This window comes from Bidens hawaiensis, unplaced genomic scaffold (assembly GCF_021521415.1).
Source record: "Bidens hawaiensis isolate Kalapana, Puna unplaced genomic scaffold, B.hawaiensis_p1.1 tig00008096_1, whole genome shotgun sequence".
In the NCBI taxonomy this organism is placed as follows: Eukaryota; Viridiplantae; Streptophyta; class Magnoliopsida; order Asterales; family Asteraceae; genus Bidens; species Bidens hawaiensis.
In genome coordinates this window covers 813,189-836,379 of record NW_027491573.1, presented here as the reverse complement: position 1 = coordinate 836,379, position 23,191 = coordinate 813,189, and the positions used below count along the sequence as shown (strand labels likewise).

At 36.7% G+C, this 23,191-nt stretch overlaps 2 protein-coding genes across 3 annotated transcripts; both read left to right on the top strand.

The window, feature by feature from the left end:
* The first annotated feature begins 260 nt into the window (after nucleotides 1–260).
* LOC143637028 (ABC transporter C family member 12-like) lies at nucleotides 261–11,344 on the top strand. 2 transcript variants are annotated; one of them, XM_077104495.1, is made up of 23 exons: nucleotides 261–681; nucleotides 1,138–1,316; nucleotides 1,502–1,541; nucleotides 1,618–1,774; nucleotides 1,863–1,977; nucleotides 2,059–2,139; nucleotides 2,249–2,273; nucleotides 2,535–2,591; nucleotides 2,773–2,838; nucleotides 2,996–3,070; nucleotides 3,146–3,253; nucleotides 3,331–3,465; nucleotides 3,585–3,691; nucleotides 3,786–3,879; nucleotides 4,312–4,479; nucleotides 4,660–5,001; nucleotides 6,436–6,534; nucleotides 6,615–6,767; nucleotides 7,637–8,019; nucleotides 8,126–8,306; nucleotides 8,854–9,177; nucleotides 9,674–10,430; nucleotides 10,513–10,640. In XM_077104495.1, the coding sequence occupies exons 1-23, from the start codon at nucleotides 271–273 to the stop codon at nucleotides 10,638–10,640; spliced, it is 4,185 nt and encodes a 1,394-aa protein (XP_076960610.1). In that variant the 5' UTR covers nucleotides 261–270. The 2 variants fall into 2 exon arrangements, with proteins under 2 accessions (XP_076960610.1, XP_076960609.1); XM_077104494.1 differs by lacking the exons at nucleotides 261–681; nucleotides 1,138–1,316; nucleotides 1,502–1,541; ... (3 more) ...; nucleotides 2,249–2,273; nucleotides 2,535–2,591 and adding exons at nucleotides 10,718–10,963; nucleotides 11,038–11,344 and having other exon boundaries at nucleotides 2,694–2,838; nucleotides 10,513–10,634.
* Nucleotides 11,345–16,396: 5,052 nt separating this feature from the next.
* Nucleotides 16,397–23,052, top strand: LOC143636996 (uncharacterized). Its single transcript, XM_077104465.1, has 6 exons — nucleotides 16,397–16,420; nucleotides 16,891–17,425; nucleotides 17,498–17,647; nucleotides 20,686–20,802; nucleotides 22,154–22,311; nucleotides 22,386–23,052. Exons 1-6 carry the CDS (start codon nucleotides 16,397–16,399, stop codon nucleotides 22,998–23,000), a joined length of 1,599 nt encoding a protein of 532 aa, XP_076960580.1. The 3' UTR covers nucleotides 23,001–23,052.
* The last annotated feature ends 139 nt before the right edge of the window (nucleotides 23,053–23,191 follow it).

The following is a 23,191-nucleotide window of genomic DNA, read 5'->3' as shown; positions in this document are numbered from 1 at the left end:
TGAACCCGTCTCAACCCGAACCAAATTAGCCCTTTTCTGAGACGACCCATTTTGACCGAGACCTGCCCCATTTGGCATCCTAGTCTGGATGCATGATAAATCATGATTATTAGTTTCATTATACTCTTTGATAATGCATTTTGTTGCAACTAATTGATCAAGTAATCATGAGAAGAAGGTTAGTTAAAAACTAGAAACTGATAGGTGAGAGTGTATCAGATAAATGCTTACATAAGTGAGCAAATTAGTATTAAACTGAATATTTGGGATATGTTTGTTTCAGGTGGGAATTCAGGGAGATATTTGCACAATTCATTTCCGAGCCGTCATAGTGAAGTTCGCATTATGGGTAATTTAGAGCCGTTGGTTTGGTATTGTCGGCCCGAAGAAAATGGCATTTGGGCAAAGACAACAGCTAGTGCTCTTGGAGCTTATACGCCATGCGGCATTGAGTCCGTTGTGGGTTGTATATCAAATGTGGTTTTGATGGGCTTGTGCTTATATAGAATTTGGCTGATCATGAGAGGTTTTAAAGTCCAGCGGTTTTGCTTACTGTCAAAGGGCTATAGTTATATGTTGGCCTTTTTAGCAGGTTATTGTGCTGCAGAGTCGTTGTTCCGATTATTTTTCAATGTTTCGATGTTCGACTTTAGTGCACAAAGTAGCCTTGCTCCGTTTGAGGTATGTTACTCATTCTTGTTTTAACTTGTATGTGTGACAATTATACATTTAAAAGGGCAAAAATTGAATAAAAATGTAAACCTTGGTGGTCTAGTTTCTGTTTTCTGTAACCATCTTCATTTGCTTAGAAAAATTCCTCAAAAGTTTTCAATTCAAAAAGCCAACATGGTCAACGTTACTAACATGTCATCATTTTGAGTTTGTAACATGTGTGGACCACCTTTAATTTAAATCTTTTAAAGATCAGTGGTGTTAAATCATAAAATGGGGCCAAAGTTGGGTACCTTTTTATGCAATTTTTTCTTTATGAAAAGACTAAAAGTTGTCACACCAAAATATACTTTATTTAGATGAATTAACTCCATATGCCAAGTAGGTTAAGTTAAAATAAAATAAAAATGAAAGAAAAATGTAGTAGGGAATGCTAATGATGTTTAGTACTATGTCTTCATGCAGGTAGTTTCACTTATGATTGAGACTCTTTGTTGGAGCTCTTTGTTGATCATGACACTTTTGGAAACTAAAGTGTATATTAGAGAGTTTCGTTGGTATGTCCGATTTGGTGTACTTTACGTCTTGGTCGGGGATATTGTGAAACTAAATGTCATTCTTTCAGTTAAAGATCTATACCCAAGGTTGGTATACACCTATTTTTCTCAAGTAAAATATTCAGTTCTAAATTAATATTTAAAAGTAATTGGATATTATAAAAGTTTTTTTTTATTTTTGTTAGTTATGCCTTGTTGTCCTGAATATTGTAGGACATGGTGACTAAATTTAGTTTATTTTCAAGACACTCACAACTATATTTCTTATGCAGATACATACTCTCTGTGTACATTAGTTCATTGTTCTGCCAGGTTTGTTTTGTATGTCTGTTATTATACCATTTTAGAGGAAAAACATCCAAGTATATATGTTTTTGTTGTGATGCAGGCTTTATTTGGATTACTTCTTCTTGGTTATGTACCAAATTTGGATAGCTACATCGGTCATATCCCGCTTCAAACTGATCCTCATGATGACATTAAGTATGAAGTGCTTCGTGGAGGAGAACATATTTGTCCCGAGAGGCATGCCAACATCTTTTCAAGTAAGTGCCTTTATTACAGGTCGGTTTGACCTGAAATACTTTGTTAAAGATATTAAGACATATAATTGATGCGTCATTGTTGTGGCAGGAATATATTTTGGATGGATGACTTCCCTTATGCAGGAGGGCTATCGAAAACCTATAACAGAAAAAGATGTCTGGATGTTGGACACGTGGGACCGGAGTGAGACGTTGAGCAAAAAGTTTGTGAAATTTTGTATTTAAATACATTCTTATTCAATCATTACAGATTAGCTAAAATGACTGGTTGCTACCAATTGTAGATTCCAGAAATGTTGGGCTGAAGAATCTCAAAAGTCAAATCCGTTTCTTTTACGCTGTCTGAATAATTGTGTTGGAGGAAGGTGACTAACTACCATTTTGTTCATGATAAGACTTATGATTATGAGTTATGCCACTAGCTAGACTCCTCTATATGATACTTAACTATTGGTTGTTTGATGTTCTCTGCAGGTTCTGGTTTGGAGGCCTTTTCAAAGTAATTATTTCATTCTTCTAATTAGACGTGGCAAAATGGGCGGGTGGGTTGGGTCAAAATGTGTGGTTTGGATTTGCAAAAACTTATGTCAAAAACTAGTATATTTACAAAAAAAAAATCAAATGGTGTTATTGCAAGAATTATACTACTAAATTATAATCTAATTTGGTGAATATGTACTACTAACATATCATTTATACTTTAGATACTGATTTGTTATACAGTCAACTAAGGTACTATCCAATCTCATTTTTCGTGTAGGTAGGCAATGATCTTTCTCAGTTTGTGGGACCAGTTATATTAAGCTATCTTCTTCAGGCAAGTTCCTTGTTGAGAATCCATTACCAGCTAATGATGCATTTATTATGCGACTTATTCTTGTGCATTATCTTTTCGTAGCAATTTTCCTCTTAATTTAGCTTTTGTTGCTACTTTCTATTGAATTAACTTATGAAGCTGCAGTTGACATATTCATTAATATTTTATTTTGTTTTTGCAGTCGTTGCAGCGAGGTGATCCATCATGGATTGGCTACGTCTACGCCTTCTCAATTTTTGTCGGTGTGGTATGTTTCAAGTTGTACATTGACTTTTAACTTCACATTTTTAGAATAGCTGTGGGAAAATATAGTGAAATCGGTAGGAAGAAAAATATGTGGTAGGAAAGTTTTTACCATGATGTTAATATCGTTTCTAACGAATAGCTGACTTTCATATATCCAGTCATTAGGAGTTCTATGTGAAGCACAATACTTTCAGAATGTTGCAAGGGTTGGATTCAGGATTAGATCAATTTTGGTACGTTCGTTATGATAAAATTCTCTGGTAATTAATTAATCATGACCATGAACTCAATAATGCATAATGCTCTAGGTGGCTGCTGTATTTCGTAAATCATTGAGGCTAACAAATGAAGCCCGAAAGAATTTCCCATCCGGGAAAACTATGAATATGATAACTACCGATGCAAATGCGCTCCAGGTATGCATATGTTACACAAAGCCACTTGCTTTATTATTCATGCTGTTAGTAATTAATAAAATTATGCGAATATGCAGCAAGTATGCAATCAACTTCATGGCTTATGGTCAGCTCCATTCAGAATTGTGCTTTCCATGATTCTTCTTTACCAACAACTAGGGATTGCTTCGCTCGTGGGTTCTCTCGTTTTGATTCTCATGTTTCCTATACAGGTAATTTAAGCTATTTTAATTGCTTAAAATCATCTCAGTAAAATGTGTTTTTGTATAAAAAGAATTGTGGCAAGTTATAACCTCGTTCTTACCGGTTTTGTACAATCTGCTGATAATAGACGATGATTGTCAGCGGAATGAGGAAATTATCAAAGGAAGGATTGCAATACACTGACAAAAGAGTTGGTCTAATGAGTGAAATTTTGGCTGCAATACAAACTGTAAAGTATGTTTTACGTTATAATATTAATAACTGCTTTTGGATTTTAACTTTTGTAGTTAGTAAATTGATTAGTGTTTTGGGACACTGCAATTTTCAGATGTTATGCATGGGAGCAAAGTTTCCAATCTAAAATTCAAACTATTAGGAAAGATGAGCTTCTATGGTTATGGAAATCACAATTCTTGGGAGCGGTAAGCACCACCATTATACAGTTAAAAAAAAATATGAACAAATTTAGTTTAAATATAGAATCTGCACATGTGTAGGTAAATATTTAAAATAAAAATAATATGTGAACAAATTAATTTAATGATTTTTTTGTGTGCATAACATAGACATTTGTATGTACGAAGTAATAATATTAGAAAATATGAGCCACTGACAAAAAAATTAAACATTTTGGGTTTGTTCTTTTTGTTCTCGCAATAATTTAGTGCTTTGTAACGAACCATATATATGTATGTATATGCATGTATTACATGTATAGGAACATATACATGCATGTATGCATTTATAGAATAACAGTAAGAGAAGGAATTACCTCACAAGTTATAGATGTTCTTGGTTTTTACTTTAGAAGATTTATAACTCTCCTTATTTTTTTCTAATTATCTTTCTTGCAGTGCAACAACTTCATACTGAACAGTCTTCCGGTTCTTGTGGCGGTGATTTCATTTGGTTTTTTCACATTGTTGGGTGGAGATTTGACACCTTCAAGGGCTTTCACATCACTTTCCTTATTTACAGTGCTGCGGAATCCTTTAAACACACTTCCTAATTTAATCACTCAGGTTCTCCCTTTTCACCAATTCATATATTTATTTTTGCGTTGTGTCTAACATCTTAAACACGATAAGACCTGTTTTGACAGCCCTAGACTTTAATTGCTTTTATGTCCAAAGTTTACATAAACACGTCGAAAACTTTTGTCCAAGCTTCTTAAAAGGTAGGGTTTTTTTTTGTATTTGTAGGCGGTGAATGCGTATGTTTCGTTGCAGCGTTTGGAAGAACTATTTTTAGCTGAAGAAAGAATTCTAAAACCCAACCCACCTCTTGAACCCGGGCTTCCAGCAATATCAATTAAAAACGGCTACTTTTCGTGGGACCCAAACGCTGCAAAACCAACATTGGCTGATATAAACGTAGATATAGAAGTTGGCAGCTTAGTTGCAATTGTAGGTGGCACAGGAGAAGGAAAAACATCCTTAATTTCCGCAATGCTTGGTGAACTTCCACCTTTGGAAAACTCAACTGCTATCATCAGAGGAACAGCTGCTTTTGTCCCTCAAATTTCATGGATATTCAATGCTACAGTAAGTTGTTGCCTTCGTTTTGTGCATTGGGTTGTCTGTGTAATGGCCAAAACGGATTTGGGTTAAAACGAGTATTTTGTCAATGCAACGGGCCAGGTTTGACCTGCAGCCACTATTTTGTGCATTTTCCTTTTCTTTATATGCAATTAATGTGTAAATTTGGTAAACGAGTTGAGCCCGATCTCGAGTTAGGCTCAGTCATTGTTTATTAGCTAAATTATATACCTTTTTTAATTATTGTTATATATATTTTTTAACTATAATTTTAATATATAACATTGAAGAAACATGGAATGGATCCGGGTCGGATCCAAGTCCAAGTTCCCCGGTCTTCGAGATGAACGAACCACGACTCCGTCTTCTTCTCTGGTTGCTCGAGATCTGCCATAGAAAAGTGGGGGAGTAGAGGTGATTGCTAAGAGTTTTCTCTTGTTTACAGACACAAAAATGTGTTGGAAGCCAAATGGTCCAAGAAGGTTTTTCAAATAAATGATGAAGACTCCTTATATAGGAACTCCATAACTACCATCATGAAACCCTAACCTTTATTGGGCCAGACCTGGCCCAGTTAGGGGTTACCTCCAAAACCCCCGGCCCAATGGGCCTAATAAGTAGACAATAATAATAGTGGAATAAACATAATACATTATGTAATAAATAAAAGGTCGTACCGGGTTTGACGTACCCTACACCTACAAACACAATATATATTTAGTTATTTTTGTCATAGGGGAAGGTTAACATACAAACGAAATTAACGTGCTAAACGTGAGAATCAAGTAGAGTTATTATATATACAAGTAGAGTAATTATGTAATTACATCATAGAGTAATTATCATAAAGAATTACATAATTACTCTACTGGTATATATAATTACTCTACTTGATTCTCACGTTTAGCATGTTAATTTCATTTGTATTTGATCCAAACCCTTTGTCTGTCATAATGTTAAAGATATAAATAACTATTATATGTATACATCATTAATAATATATTAAATAATAACTCTAAAAACAATATGCTGAGCTCGATAAGTGAAGCTTGGGTTCGGGCTCGTTTTTTAAACAAACTTGTTTTTAGGCCCAAGTTCGGACTCAGGCCCGTTTATTAAAAAAACTTGTTTTTAGGCTCGAGTTTGGGCTTGAGCTCATATAAGCTCGGTTCGATTCAAGATTTTAGCCAGCTGATCTTGGGTAGCCCACGAGCAGCTTGTCTCGTTACCCCAAATCTATATCTTTGAATAAAACTTTTAAGGAGGTTTGAGATAAAACAAAACTTAAACTTGGCAATTTATAAGTAAACAGGTTTAATTTTTCACTTCTAGAATATCTAAGCACATACATCATATCAAAACTCATGTATGCTTCTAATCTTCATCTAAATGACAACCTTACAATTTTGCATGTCTGATCTTTTCAATGGATGCTTACAGGTACGTGAAAACATACTATTTGGATCAAAATTTGAAGCTTCAAAATATTGGAAAACCGTAGAAGTAACTGCATTGCAGCATGACCTTGATATTCTTCCAGTTAAGTACCCCAAGAGGCGTATTACCATGTTTCTTGATGGTTTGAGGTTAAATCTGTGTTAATTTTTTTATTTTTTTAGGGTCATGATCTAACTGAGATTGGTGAAAGAGGCGTGAATATTAGTGGTGGTCAAAAGCAAAGAGTCTCAATGGCTAGAGCAGTGTACTCTAACTCAGATGTCTACATATTTGATGACCCCTTGAGTGCTCTAGATACTCATGTTGGCAGAGAGGTAACTTTATCATAGCCTTTTTCAGTTTTTCTGTTATTTACATGATTCTAGAGTACTAATTTTGAGCTGGTTGATAGCATACCTAAACGAGTTTGGGTCAAAATGGGATTTTATTAGGGGTGCTAGACGGGCCGTGCTTGTGGGTTGGCAGGTCCAACCCGAACATGGCCTAAATCCGAAAATCATGTCAGGCACGTCAACCCGAACATGACCCGTTTGACCCATATGTTGCTATATTTATTTTTTTACATACTTTAAAATTTTAATCTGAATTTTTACAACAAAACGTACAAACTTATACCAATCAGTTACATTTTAAGCATAAAATCTTATAAAAATATCCTTTGTAGTTTAAAATTTTGGCTAAGATACCAACCAATTAATTTATTACATTAAACACATTTTAGTAAATAAAAATAAATAATAAATGGGTTAAACGGTTCAACCCTCGCAGGTTGAACCGGAAACAACCGTTTAGCTAAACTGGCTCGTGGGTCCGACCCAAACCCATTTATACGTGCAATATCCAACCCCGCGAGTTTTGTGTTAGGTATGTGTCATGCTTTCATGCCGTGTCAGAAATTTACACCCATCAGGTTTTATCGGGCGAAATGGTTCAGGTTGAAACAACTTTTTTACTGTTTAGTAATCTACAAATATGTATTATGTATTATGATTAGAAGACTATATTATTAAACTATTAATCTATTTTTTTATTAAAGTGGTTTAAGTTGTGTGCTTTTAAATTAAACTTTGCATGATTTTCAACCAGTTTGACTCGTGTCAATTTCTATTAAATATAATTTTGTTATCCATATAACCTGTTATAGTATCTTACATTAATATAATCATATACTTCTATAATCCAGGTATTTGAAAAATGCATCAAGGAAGAGTTGAAAGGGAAAACAAGAGTGCTTGTGACAAATCAGCTACATTTTCTTCCACAAGTGGATAAAATCATTTTGGTCTCAGATGGTATGGTTAAAGAGGAAGGAACCTTTGAAGAGCTCTCAGAAAACGGGCCGTTGTTTAAAACGTTAATGGAAAAAGTTGGCGGAATGGATGAGCCCATGGAAGGAACTGAATGTGGGACCAATATTGATTCTGAGTCCTCAAAACAGTATGGTAATGAGGTGGCAGGCGAGTCAAATAACGACCAAAGCATCACTACAAAAAAGAACCGTCAATCTGTTCTTATTAAGCAAGAAGACAGACAAACCGGCATTGTTAGCTGGAGAGTATTGGCAAGGTAAGAATTAAAGCATGTTCTTATCTGTTTGACTCGTTTGACCCATTTAGTTAAACGGGTTGAGTCAGGTCGACATGTTTAACCCAATATATATTACGATTTATAGGTACAAGGAGGCGTTAGGAGGCTTATGGGTCGTCTTGATATTATTCACTTGCTATATTTCAACCGAAGTGCTTCGAATATCAAGTAGCACATGGTTAAGTTACTGGACAGAACAAAGCAGTACAACGACTCATGGGCCCGGTTTCTATATTCTCATCTATGCCCTCTTGTCCCTCGGACAGGTATATGGACACTGGCGAATTTGGGTTGTATTTTGTTGTTAACGAGTCAAATATAAAAATAAAGCTAAATTAAGGGTCAAAAGTCACTAAATGTGTATTTAAATGCTTACAACATCCTAAAAGCTAATCATGTTATGGGGTGTAAACGAGCTGAGCCACTGGTGAGCTACTTAAGATCGGCTCACTAAAAGCTAGAGCCTAAATTAAATGCTCATTTAATAAACGAACTCGAGCCTAAGTTTCATATTGAGTTTGACTGAGCTCACGAGCCTAATTAAGCTATTATTATAATAGTTTTTAGTTGATATGATCAATATCTAATTACATAAGAAACACTATTATACTATATAATTAAAATAATCAGTAGATTCGTGCTCTTTTAAGTTAAACGGTCCGAGCCCGTGTTTAGGTGAGCTCGGGCTCAGCTCAACGGCATATTTATACGTTATGTTTACAATTTATTTTTTATAAAATGGGTCACGTCCAACCCGACGCAGCCCATTTGACGCTCATTAATTTACTTATTTTGATCGACTGCGGCATGCAGGTACTGGTAACTTTTGCAAACTCGTTCTGGTTAATCTCATCAAGTCTTAATGCAGCTAAAAGACTTCATGATACAATGCTGCATTCGGTTCTTAGAGCTCCAACAACTTTTTTTCAAACTAATCCAATCGGACGGATGATTAATAGGTTTGCGAATGATCTTGGTGATATTGACCGCAATGTTGCTAATCTTGCAAACCAGTTTCTGAACCAAGTTTGGCAGTTACTTTCAACTTTTGTGCTTATTGCCATTGTCAGCACAATATCTTTGTGGGCCATTATGCCTCTTCTGTTTTTGTTTTACACAGCCTACCTCTATTATCAGGTTAGCATCCTTTTACTTTCAACTTGTGTTTGCGGGTGGCGGAAACACCAAACGCATATTCGCAGGCTGAACCGAACACGACCTGTTTGACCCAAAAAGTTTTCAATTTTTTTTTTGTTTTCACATATTAATACTTTAACATTACATTTTTACAACAAAAAATACAAATTTATATAAAAGAATTACATTTGAATTATAAAATCTTATGTCAATTTCTTTTTAGTTTTAAATTTTGGTATAAGATACCAAACCGAATAAAACAGTTTAATCGATTGAATTTAGTTTGGGTAGATACATGTCTAATGTGGATTGGTTCGGTTTATTGGTTTGGGCCAAAAAATGATTACATTTCTACCTAAACACGTGTCTTGATTTTTAAAGATAGCAACACGTGTCAAAACCGAATAAACCAATATCTAAACCGATGAACACCCTAACCGAAACACCTGTTTGATTTTCAAGAGATATAACATAACTCATATCAACCCATTTTCAGAGCACATCACGGGAAGTCAAGCGTTTGGACTCCATAACCAGGTCTCCCATATACGCACAATTTGGCGAAGCATTAAACGGTTTATCAAGCATCCGTGCCTACAAAGCATACGAACGCATGGCCACCATTAACGGCAAGTCAATGGATAACAATATCAGATTCACCCTCATAAACTTCAGCTCCAACCGTTGGCTCACCATAAGACTTGAAACTCTAGGAGGTATAATGATTTGGTTAACCGCCACCTTTGCAGTCATGCAATTTTCAAGAACATATGATCAAGTAGCGTTTGCGTCCACCATCGGCTTACTCCTAAGTTACTCTCTAAACATCACAAATCTCATGAGTAATGTTTTAAGACAAGCGAGTCGATCAGAAAATAGTTTTAATGCTGTTGAACGCGTGGGCACGTATATTGACTTAGCATCTGAGGCTCCATCTGTGATTGAGAATAACCGACCGCCACCTGGCTGGCCTTCATTGGGTGTAGTGGAGTTTGAAAATGTGGGATTTAGGTATAGGCCCGGTCTTCCATCGGTTTTGCATGGTATATCTTTTAGTATATCTTCTAGTGAAAAGGTTGGGATAGTTGGAAGGACGGGTGCTGGGAAGTCGACCATGATTAACGCGTTGTTTCGTTTAGTTGAGCTTGAAAAAGGAAGAATTTTGATTGATAGTTATGATATTTCAAGTTTTGGATTGACGGATTTGCGTAAAGTTCTTGGTATTATACCACAATCACCTGTTCTGTTTTCAGGTATGATTAATCTTGATCAGTAAGATAGCGAAGAATAAAGTTATCCAATATCAAAGTTTACTAAACTTTCATTGTTTTCTAGGTACTGTGCGTTTTAATCTTGATCCGTTTAACGAACATAGTGATCCTGAGCTTTGGGAGGCTCTTGAACGGTCGTATTTAAAGAACGCGATTGTCAGAAATCCTTTTGGTTTGGATGCTGAGGTATGACTTCACATTTCACTCTTTGGTGCTTTTACATTATTTCAAATTTCGTATTATTTAGATTTTAAATTGTACTTATGAAGGTTTCGGAGGGAGGCGAGAATTTTAGTGTTGGACAAAGGCAGCTACTGAGTCTTGCAAGGGCGTTGTTAAGAAAATCGAAGATTCTTGTTCTCGATGAAGCAACTGCAGCCGTGGATGTCAGAACCGATGATTTAATACAAAAAACAATCAGAAAAGAATTTAAATCATGCACAATGCTTATTATTGCGCATCGACTCAACACCATCATTGATTGCAATAGAATTCTTGTGGTCGAAAGCGGTCGAGTATGTCTTCCACTTGTATTTAGATTGAAAATTTCATGATGCGTTTAACGAAAAGGTTTTGAATTTGATTTCAGATTGCAGAATATGATTCTCCGGAAAGGTTAATATCACGTGAAGGGCCGTTTTCAAAGATGGTTCAAAGCACAGGGGCTGCAAATGCGCAGTATTTACAGGATATTGTACTTGGTGGAGTAGGAATAAACAGGTTCAGTGGAGAAGCACCACAAATTGATGTTGATAAATGCCTTGATGATCACATGTGACAAGAAAGTACAAACTCTCATTTGTTTTGTCGGTCATACTTGTAGCCAGAACTCAATTGTATTGACAACTTTGGCCTAATGAATTTTACTAGTTTACCATCAACATGTATTGAAAACATCAATTTAGTTGAAGTTTCCAAATTACAGATGTTGTCTAAAGCTATCAAGTTTGTTTGGCTTAATTATATCATGGTTCACACCCTCTAACTTAGTTTAATTACCATCTAAAGCTAAAAGGTTCGGTTTTGTTAGGACTTGCTTCAAATCACTAGTATTAACTATTAATGTTACTAGATTAACGGGAGTAAGATGACGGTGCCAAGCACACTGCTTAGGCGCTTGTTGTTGCTTTTGTTTCACTTATGATATGCCATTTAAACAAAAAGAAGGTAAGTTTAATATTATACCATGGTTACAAGTTACAACATGACTTTGCGAGTATAAAGCTAACATGACTGCAAGAGTGTCTTACGATCGTATCATCTGAGATCAGACGTATGACTGAGTTTTCTTTTTTTAAATGCTGATTTTACCCTTAAGTTGAGAACAAATTATACTAATAACAAAATAAATCATGTCATCCCAGAAAAGTTTATAAAAGCAAATATTAATTCCAACAAATAGTAACTAGTCACTAGTTGGTTAAGTATGATTGTTTATAAACTATATTCTTTAAGTGAAACATATAAGACGAATTGAGAACCACATATCGGTCTCAAACGATTATCATAGCACAAAGAAAAACAAATCGACGCATGGTGTTGAACACCATTCAAGCTATGAACACCACGTACACACAGAACAAAATACAAACTCATGCATAGATACCAATCATCACATGCTTAGATACCAATCATCACCATCTTACATCTGCACCACACAGCTGCCTAGTGTTCCAAAATGAATCCTGCTAATACGTACTCGAAGCACAGACAACGGGCAACATCACCCTCTTACTTCTACTACAAGACAACCAAAAATCGTTGGTCTTTGCCACTGCGCTGCCTATTGTTTCAAAATGGAACCCGACAACAGCCACACCATCGCTGTCGCCTATGATTTACAAAATGGAACTCAACAACGGAAGAATCAGAGTCATAATAAATGAAATCGGAGCACCAAAAGTGGCACAACATCACCGCCATTCTTCTGAAACCCAACAACAGACGAATCAAAGCCATAACAAACGAAAACGGAGCCACAAAAGTGGCACAACATCATCGTCATATTTACACCACCACTGGTGGCCGCAGATCTCTCAAACAATAGAGAGAAAGCGACCATTAAAATAGAGAGAGTAAATGATAACTAAAAGATGAAGAGGTATGAAAGTGAAGAACATATACATGTTTTAATATGAGCGTATAATCAAAAGGTTACCACAAATGATACTGAAAGTACAAACATAATATGCATGAAGTAAAATGAATAGTACAATAATAATAATAATAATAATAATAGTTGTTTGTTGTTACATGCATGCATCCGTACGCATAAAAATCTAAAAAGTCTTTCCCCTTGTTTGGATATCAACGTTTATAACACTTTTTTAAGTCATACAAAAAGACAAGACATGTAGTTTCCTTTTAAAATTCGTGCTTGTTCACGCGGTTTAACTATTTCGTCAGATAACAATCATTTTAATATTTATCCAACCACATGGGTTACAGATCAACTTAACTATCCCTTGCATCATTAATAGTCTTATTCAATCATCATATCTCACTCTAATGGCTCATGACACAAGCACTTCCACGAGAAAAAGTATGTTCCCATCGTTCTCTTTTGTTACTTTTTAAGTGAACTTGTTTTTTTTTTTGAACGGTCAACAAAAGCAAATTTTATTAAAATAAATCGGACTAGAAAGAAACTAGCCCGACACCACAACCGAAACAGACACCAAAAAGAAAAAAACTCAGTACACTTTAAATCTACACCAATCATTCCAAGACAATTGAGACACTCCCGATCTATTTTTAACCCAAAGATAACTAAGCCCTTTAATTTCACTTACTACACTATTCACCGTGATCGCCATACCATTAAATACCATGTCATTTCGCGCCTTCCATAAACACCACGATGAGACTAAGCAAACCGCGTAAAAAGACTTCGCCTTCCTTTTAGGGAACTTTGAGTATTTATGATACTCAAGAATATCCCTAATATTAAAAGCAAAAATATGCGGTACTTTGCACCAAATAGTAATTGCTTGCCAAACCGCTTGGGCTAACCCACAAGCAATGAAAACGTGTTCTGCCGTCTCCTCCATAACGCCACACGCCGGACAATCCACCGAAACAATCCTAATGTTTCTCTTGGCAAGAGACGTCAAGACGGGGACCCTATCCAACTCCGCTCGCCAAGCTAGGATTCCCACTTTTCGGGGAACCCAATTATTCCACTCGATTTTGTAACCCGGAACAGCTGAACAAGCCTCAATTATTTTGTCTTTTAGGCTAGACGTAGAGAAGCAACCAAAATTATTAAGATCCCAACCAATTCTATATTTGCCCTCCACCAAAACCACATCTCTACAAACTAACAGAAGCTTCCTAAACTCCTCCACCTCCAAATTGGACATTGGCACCTCAACCAATTCCATGTGCTACAAATAATGCCATCCATCATAATTAGCCGATCAGCCACTTTGCACCCTTTATCCCTTTCAAGGCTAAACAACAATGGTAATTTTAAATAAAGAGGTTCTTCGCCAATCCAAAAATCAAGCCAAAAGAGAGCGTTGTTACCACTTTTAATCACATGTTTTAGAAGCATATCTAACCTTATTCCAAAACTTACCAACTCGTCTTCCACCCTCTTAATCTGTTTCCACGGACCCGGGATTGAAAGCTTCGCCGGAATACTTTGCCAACTCCGCGACGAATAATGTATTGACCAAATTATCCTTCGCCATAAACAGTCACGTTCCCCTTTAAACCGCCACCACCATTTCACCAATAATGCAACATTCACATATCGGAGTGACCCGAACCCAAGCCCGCCATAGTCCGTAGGCGCAATCACACGTTGCCACGCGACCCAGTTAACCTTAGACTTATCATCTGAACCCCCCCAAAAAAACATTCTTCTCAATGTCTCTAGCTTTTCTATAACTCCATCAGGAGCTCGATACAAAGAAAAATAGTAGGTCGGTAATGCGTTCATAACTGACTTAATAACAGTAATACGACCTCCAAAAGACAATGTCTTGGCTTTCCAGATTAACATCCTCTTTTTAAACAAATCCACCACCGGATCCCATGCAGAAATGCGATTCATGTTACCCCCAATTTGTAGCCCCAAGTGTTTAAACGGGAAGTTACACCCGACACTGTAGTATGTTCGCCAGATGTTGTTTTTCTACCGGGGTCACACACGTACCATACACCCGACATTTTTGAAGGTTCACCTTGAGGCCCGACACTAAGTAAAAACATCTCAGAATTCGACAAAGACTCGGTGCATCCTCCTCCTCCCATTCCCCAATAAACACAACATCGTCCGCATACAAAAGATGTGATAAGACCGGCCCATTTAAGCCACCATTTATACCCCGAAATACACCCGTTTCCACTGCTCGTTTCATCATTCCAGTTAAAGCTTCCATCGCAATAATAAACAGAAATGGCGATAGCGGGTCACCTTGACGAAGCCCCCGGAAACACGAGAATTCTCGGGTAGGAGATCCATTTACCAACACCGAGGCACGTCCGGCCCCTAAAATGTTTAAAACCCACCTCCTCCAACGAAACGGGAAATTCATTTGACTTAGAACCGAGTCAGGAAATTCCAATTAAGCGAGTCGTACGCTTTTTCGATATCCACCTTGAAGACCATTCCACGTTTTCCCGATTTTTTTAACCACGCCACCAACTCATTAAGAATTAGTGGCCCGTCTAAGATACTCCTATTCGATAGAAACGCCGATTATTGTTCCGAGATCAACTTCCCAATCACCGCTTTTAATCTGTTCACGAGCACCTTGGAAATCATTTTGTTTATACAACCTATAAGACTTATAGGTCGAAAATCCCCCAACCTCAAAGGATCCTTTACCTTTGGGATTAATGCAATAAATGAAGATAAACACCCATTACTGAAACTCCCAGTGTTATAGAACTCGGAGAAAATGTTTACAACATCATCTTCAAAACAACCCCAACACCCTTTCAGAAACTTAAAATTGAAACCGTCCGGGCCTGGAGACTTATCCCCGTCACAATCCCATACTGCCTTTTTAATTTCCATCAGTGTAAAAGGCCTAACTAATAAATCGTCTTCCTCGTTGCATAATACCGACAGCCCCGGGCAAACAAAGCTAGGCCTTGATACCGTCGGCTCTTTAAACCGTTCCGCAAAAAAATTGAACGCCATATCTTTCAGGATTATCGGGTCATCCAACCAACTACCATCATCAGCAACTAACCCATGAAGCCTATTATTTGATAAATTTGCATTTAGCAACCCATGGAAATAAGCCGAGTTCTCGTCACCATTTACCGCCCAACTAACCCTAGCCTTTTGTTGCAGATCTTTTGCTTTCCGAACTTCAAACTCCTGCACAAACACTTTACATTGGTCTCTTTCAACCATTTCGCCATGTGACAATTGTCGTGTTTCCGCCACCAACATTAAATCCTGAAGCCTCTTTTGTGTCACCTTCAATTCCCCATCACGAGCCTTATTAAAATCAGTCAACCAAGCCTTAATCTTGTTCTTTAGCCACCTCAGTTTCGTTGTCAACGCCAGGTCTGCTGGTCCCGAGAAACTAAACTTCAGGCACTCCGTTTCAATAAATTTCACAAAACCCAGAAGTAGTAACCAAGAGTTAAAAAATCTAAATGGATAGTGACCAAAGTTCACATTCACAGACGAAAGAAACACTGGCCGGTGATCTGAACACTCTTTCGCCAACACAGTCACCGAAGCCCTTGGCCACCCATTCATATATCCCCGACAAACCAAGAAGCGATCTAGCTTACTAAACTTGTCGCCATGATCCGAGACATACGTGAACATCCCTCCCCCCATTTGATATTCCACTAGATCCGCCTCCTCAATAAACCGATTAAACGCAGCTGCATTTGAGGCAAAGAAATCTGAATTTCGTCTTTCTGTCGGAGCCCTTACCTCGTTAAAATCTCCTGCAAAAACCCACAACCCCGGAATGGCGCCTTTTATACACAAAAGCGTATGCCACAGACCCCTACGTTCCATTGCATCATTAGGAGCATAGATATTTACAATATTCAGAACCTCGCCTGACGATCTGACTTCACCACTGATAACCAAAAATCTCCTATTTCATCAACATCCTCCATTGATCCAACCCACGACACTATTTCTTCCTCCCTACCCACCGAAACGTATACGCAAAACCAGCAGGGTAATCAGTGCCTTTTTTCGTTGTACCTGATCTTGGACTACAAAATCTCCTGGGCCTTTTCCTACTTTTAGAAAACACACCCACCTCCCTGCCTCATCGTACTTTTACTATTCCTCGTATTATAACTTTTATATTGAATATTTGATTAGAAAATATTATGAAGATCGAGTGAATTGTGTTACACCTCACGCCACATCAGCAATCAAAATGTTAAAACAATCGAGTGAAAATATTACGAACTTGTTAGTTGTTACCCATTATATATGTAGAGCTAGCAATATATAAACCATTTTATATGGCAAATATTAGATGAGGAAGAGTACGCCCCATTATGTAGAGCTATCCAAATGGGAGACTGGGAAAAAGCTCGAGAGTTTTTCGACCACGACGAAGATGCATTGACCGATGTACTCAACATTAGAGGACACCGAGCACTTCATGTTGCAATTGGTAATCCTGAAAATGATGGGTTTCTTGAGAGCCTCCTTGAGCGGATACGCGTGGAGTCACTTCCAACTCTAGTGAATCATAAACAACAAAACGGATTGCACTATGCCGCAATACTTGACAACACAATGGCTGCGAAGAAGCTGGTCGACAAGAACCCACGTTTGTTATTCATTGTCGACTACCAAAACTTCTTGCCTATCCAGATAGCTATTTTTAATTCTCACAAGACCACTTTTCTTTATCTGCTTCAAGTGTGCAAAGAACATATTTGGCTTAGCCAAACGAACGGATATCACAACCCCTTTGAGGGCGAAAAGGGTGTTTCGCTTCTCTGTTATACAATCTTGTCAGGGTTTTTGGGTGAGCTTTACTATCCCTTTTATAGAGTACTTGTCTTCAAATTTATACGGATGATGTGAGTTTTACTTGCAGATGTTGCATATGAGTTGCTCAAGGGCTACCGTGAATTTGCTTCAACAAAGGTCCCTGGTATGAAGCCTCCATTATGGTGTATTGCGCAAATGCGGGATGCATATCGAAGCGCTAAACCATACAACTTCTACCAAAGATTTGTTTATTCGTGTATGTGTCAATTTGCTCTAATTAATTTCATTAAATATTCATTGTGTAGATGTTCTCATTATAGTGACTTAATTATCAATAAGGTTGTTCAATATGGAGGGGCTTTAAAGTCCCTCCACGTCATCGTCACGTAGGAACAGGGCTTCGAAGCCTTTCTCCATAACGCTCCGTTGTCGTTTAAAGCTCATTTACCGCCTCATTATATACACAGACACATGTGTATGAGAGAGTGAGAGGGAGAGAGAAAAACACATGTCCCCACCAAAACCCCCATACCACCGGTCATCCAAAGCCCCCCCCCCCCCCCCAAACACACACACACATATCGACCTTCTTTTAGCTCCCCTCAACGGTGTTCCCCCCCTTTACCACCCCTCTTTTAGCTCCCCTCTGCGGTGTTCCCCCTTATAGCGCCCCAAAAATGCCCCCTTTACCGCCCATAGCGTGTAGTCTAACTATACACATCATGAGAACTCATCCAAATAGATAAAGATCCAATGTTAATTGTCTTTTCTTGACTCCATCTTTCTTCAAGGGAAATATAATAACCCGAACTTTAGTATTATATAACAATAATAATAATAATAATAAATAAATAAATAGAACCTGGAAGAGTTCAAAGTTCAAACTCAAGATTTAAGCACATGTGTATTATTCTAAATTCAATCATCATCTACTTACCTTCTTCAAATTCAAACTTGCGGATAGATCGAGATGATATGTTCGTTTCTTTATAAACATCTTCAAACTCTCTCAATCACATCTCATAAGACCTACTAGCTCCTATTCTCACACGACCTTTGTTCTTCGTTACCACCACCGCATCGCCCCGCCACTATTAAATAAGCCTCATCCTCCGCTGCCGCCGTAGACTGCATCCGCCACTACAAATCGGACACTACCGGGCCGCTAACAACCAGACATCTATTTTGTTCTCAGGTCAGTTTGATTCATAACCAGCATTTAAGATTAGTTGCTTCTTTGATGTTCTAATTGATCAGAAACTTTGTTGGTTTGTTGGACCGATGCAGTCGTAAGCGTCTCCGGATTACCGTCTCTGACGCCCCGCTTCCTGATCATATCATCTCACAGTGCGGGTAATAATTCCAGACCTTCCTTTGTTTTATTCATCCCGATACTTTGCGGCTGTGACGATTGACGGTTCCGGCCATTTAAGGCTTTAAATCTCTATGTGTTAATAGATGCATGTTTGCGTTTAAAGATAAGAATCATTCATCAGAAATAAAGTAAATAAATAAAGAAAGAAAAGGAAGTTGACTAAAAAGCAAATTAATCTGACATTGTTGAATATGCACGTGAGTTTTGTAAAAACTTGTTTTGCACCATACAATTATATAAGAGCATTGGAAATTGTTTTATGAAACCATCATATAACTAAAAGGAATAAAGCAACAATTTTGCTCATACACTTATATCTATACACATATTCTAAGTAATATATAACATGAACTCTACTGCGTAAATTAGTTTCATACGTTATTTTTGTTTAACTAATAGTATTATTCTATTAGTGTTAAATTCAAAACTCTTGCCATCCATTTAACGTTATATATTAATATTAGTAACAATTACATGACTTTTATGAAATCAAGTGTCGAATTATTATTATTATTTTTATTTATAAAAAGCCCTTGTCGCCGGAAGACCGATCGGTTAATCAAGCAATATATTTTGAGTTCAATAAATCTTATGTGAACTATATTATAATGTAGATTCTCAATCTAGTTGAAGACAACCTTATCTTTTCTTTTTGCTTTGTTTAAGGTACGGATTCTTGTTTCTGTCACTCGTAGTATAAATTATATTCTGTTACTTCATAGTACGGTTTCTGGTTTCTTTCTCTAATAGTATTAATTATATTCCGTTACTTCGTAGTACGGTTTCTATTCTCGTTTACTAATAGTATTGAATCTATTCCGTTACTTTGTAGTACGGATTTTCGTTACGCGTCAGTTATATTTTGAGTTCAGTTATATTATATAATATATTTTTGTAGCATGCAATAGATTATTTATTTTGTACTCTTTATTGCATGTTCCGGTTTAGTTATATGGTGTTATCTTTTGTACTCTGTTACCCGAGCAAATTCTGACTTGTCGTTGGGGCGTCAACGACATGGCACTTATCGTGACAGTGCGTAATCAAAGTTCACGGCGTCTCTGAAAGTACTCATGTAGTACCTTGGCCACTTAGAGGCGTATAGATCGATCTTAGCTCCGACTCCTGACTCCTGACTTCTGTTTGAGATGGAACAATGTGTGCACGCCACCCACACCGTCTCCTTGGTGCATGGACTAGCTAGCTGTGTACCCCTCTGTTTAGGCTCTGGGTGCTTCCGTATTACACGACCTATTTATTTTAACATCATCGTTGTGTATTTTAGTAATTATATTTTGCTTCGCTATATTTCTGGTCCGTTTTGATATGTGTATATGCATTTGGTTAAATTTGAGTATATTCAGATTACGTCCCGATCGTGTATCGGATTATGTTTCGCATTTAATTATAGTTCGGTCTAAAACGTGGTTTTATATCCGCAATAGTTTCAGTTTTATTTCAGTATGTGTTTTGTCTTATGTATGCCTTTACCTGTACTATTGTTCTCTCCGTTACTGGGCAATTTTTGGCTCAGCCGTATTTTCTTGTTTGTGTCTGTCTTATTTGTTAACAGGTAATTCGGGAAATCGGGGAACTCAGTAATGACAGTAAAATGAAGCTCAAGAATAAGGACTTGATTTAATTTTATTTTATTTTATTTAAGCATTTAATAAATTTGACTTAGAATTTCTTTCAGTTGTTTTTAACTCTTTTGGTTGCCATGGGATTCTTTTCATTTCATTTAAATGAATTTTGTTTGGTCTATGATATCTGTAATAGTGACATGTCAGCCTGCTCCGGGTTGGGGTGTTACAGGAAAAGACTTTCCCAAACCTCAAAACCATAAACACGTTTATAGATTAGATGAAGTATTTATTTGAGTTGAATTAAATACTAACATTTATTTTTTCCTTTTGAAGATGTGCCGACAAAGGCATGTGACATAGATGACAAATATAAGATTCGGGATACTGAGAACCAATACACGTATAAGGAGAATCTTCTCACCAAGTGCATGAAGAGCTACCTCTACCCTGGTAATTTCATGTGACTCAAAAAGTTCTAGTTATATTAATCATAAAGTTTAACTCAAATGGTTATATCAAAGTTATTGGTATACGACACTCAACAAAAACATATTGATAATCAATAAACTTATAAACGTAACAAATGTCCTCATCTTTTTAGCTGATTAGACAGTTTACTTATACCATCATTTCACCCCTTAGCGTTAGCTCCCACTTAATCAAACTTTCAATAATATTATATTGACAACGATCTCTTATAAACACAACTGATTCAATAAACACTGAATTACGATGAATATACAGGGGGGGGTGTTACACGTGGCTTGTTTATTTACATGTGTATATAAACATAGGTTTAGTTTTTCTTATTATGTCGCGTTTCACTGAGTTGTCTAACTACGTCTTGACTCTTGTTGATGCTAGAAACTGCTATTAAGAGTATTGGTTCCTCGTCTTCTTTCACTAAGTTAGATTTTTCTTGTGCTTGATTTAATTTTATTGCACGAATTTATTGCAATTATAGCATTGCACCTTGCTGAAGTCCTTCGTAAACTTCCTTTATTTGTTACAATCAGTGCTTCTATTTGTTTATGTATTCTGTGAGGCATTCTCCTCCCTTCTAACATAATCATCATGATTGTTTTCGAAGTTATTGTGTCAAGGAAATTCTCTTCCTTCATATATTCTTTGAGCCAGTTCACGTACTGTTACACTTTGACAACTACAATTTGTTTAATGGCATGACCACATATTGCCATTTGTTTATACCATAGCTGTCATTTATTTGTTTAGTTTCGTGTAATTTAAAGTTTTACATTTTCATATAGCTGAATCTGGTTTCTTCTCTTCTGTAGTCATCAAGAAGATTCATGTCAAATTTTGGGACGTTGCACTACTACATGGTACACAATTTCTATCATTTTATTTCGTCTTAAATGTTGTCAATTTTCTACATTTCGAACATAGAGCCGAATCTAGAGTCTTTAGTAACATTGTAATCAAGATATTAGAATATATCTGTGTATTACACTCCATCAAAATTGTTTTAAAAATATAGTCTAGAAAATTTTAAGACAAAATTAAGCATGCTGTAATTATGCAGTGCTCCATATCAAACACCTTCAGGAGGACAAAATGAAGCACAATATAGCTCTTACGATATTGAAGTTAATATGTGAGGAGGTTGTTAAATTAAGATCAGATCATTTTGGACATTATGGTGATGCATTTATCGTGGCGGTGATTAATAATACTCTGGAGGTAATAGAGCATATCAACTGAGTTTTTCCACAAGCAATTTGGACCAGAAACGCGAATGATTATTCACTTACTCAACTTTCAATAATAAACCGATGTGAAGTGCACGAAGTGACTCAGGACAAGTATTTACATAATGTACGTGTTGATAAAGATGAAAATAACCTTTTGCACTTGGCTGGACAATTAGCGCCCACAGACAAACTCAATATGGTTACTGGAGCGGCATTGCAAATGCAAAGGGAGTTACAGTGGTTTCAGGTGAAACTGTTATTCTCTATATCAAATATAAAATTAGTTTGAACTCATTTGCTTTAACATCTATTGACTTGTAGGAGGTGAGCAAATTTATGCGTCCTAAGGAGCAGGAAGCTAAGAACAGAAAACAAGAAACACCGATTATGGTTTTTAAGAAAGTACACGAGGATTTGAGACAGAAAGGTGAAGAGTGGATGAAAAAAACAGCAGATTCATACACGATCATAGCTGCACTTATTATCACGATAGTTTTTGCAGCGGTCATTACTGTACCCGGGGGAAACAATGAGACTGGGAAAGCAACTTTTGAAACTAAATTTAGCTTCATCATATTTGTTATATCAGATGCAATCTCATTGTTCACATCCACCACTTCCTTGTTATTGTTCTTATCTATTCTTACGGCACGTTATGCAGAAGATGATTTTCTCTACAGGTTACCTAACAGATTGATAATCGGCCTTGTCATGTTATTCATGTCTGTGACATCCATGATGATTGCCTTTAGTGCAACGTTATATATTATGTTTGGACGACAAAAGTCATGGATCCTGATCCCAATTGCTGCACTAACATGCCTACCGATTGCTTCCTTTGTGACGTTACAGTTACCGTTGCTTGTTGATCTTATCTCTTCAACATATGGTCATGGGATCTTTGGTAAACGAAGCGAGTCAAGGATAACATCATAGGAAAGCATGATTTGTTACATTCTTAGGTGTACTTTTTGTAATGGATAACAATTAATAATTGTATCATTAGGGCTTTCGCTAGGAAATTTGATTACAATTCTACAAAGTTATTTCTTTCCTATAACCATTTTCCGTTGTTTCAATTTATTTTAACATAGTTTAAACAACTATGATTATTGTGTTTTAAATTA

Bases quoted from the DNA above. Each gene is read 5' to 3' on its own strand.
- LOC143636996 (XM_077104465.1), top strand. From the start codon at position 16,397: ATGGCGCCTTTTATACACAAAAGC. The intron at 17,648-20,685 runs GTATGTGTCAAT...TTCCTTTTGAAG, and splicing joins CCAAAGATTTGTTTATTCGT to ATGTGCCGACAAAGGCATGT. The intron at 20,803-22,153 runs GTAATTTCATGT...ACCGATGTGAAG, and splicing joins GAAGAGCTACCTCTACCCTG to TGCACGAAGTGACTCAGGAC.
- LOC143637028 (XM_077104495.1), top strand. From the start codon at position 271: ATGTTTGTTTCAGGTGGGAATTCAGGGAGATATTTGCACAATTCATTT. The intron at 3,466-3,584 runs GTAATTTAAGCT...TGCTGATAATAG, and splicing joins TTCTCATGTTTCCTATACAG to ACGATGATTGTCAGCGGAAT. The intron at 9,178-9,673 runs GTTAGCATCCTT...ACCCATTTTCAG, and splicing joins CAGCCTACCTCTATTATCAG to AGCACATCACGGGAAGTCAA.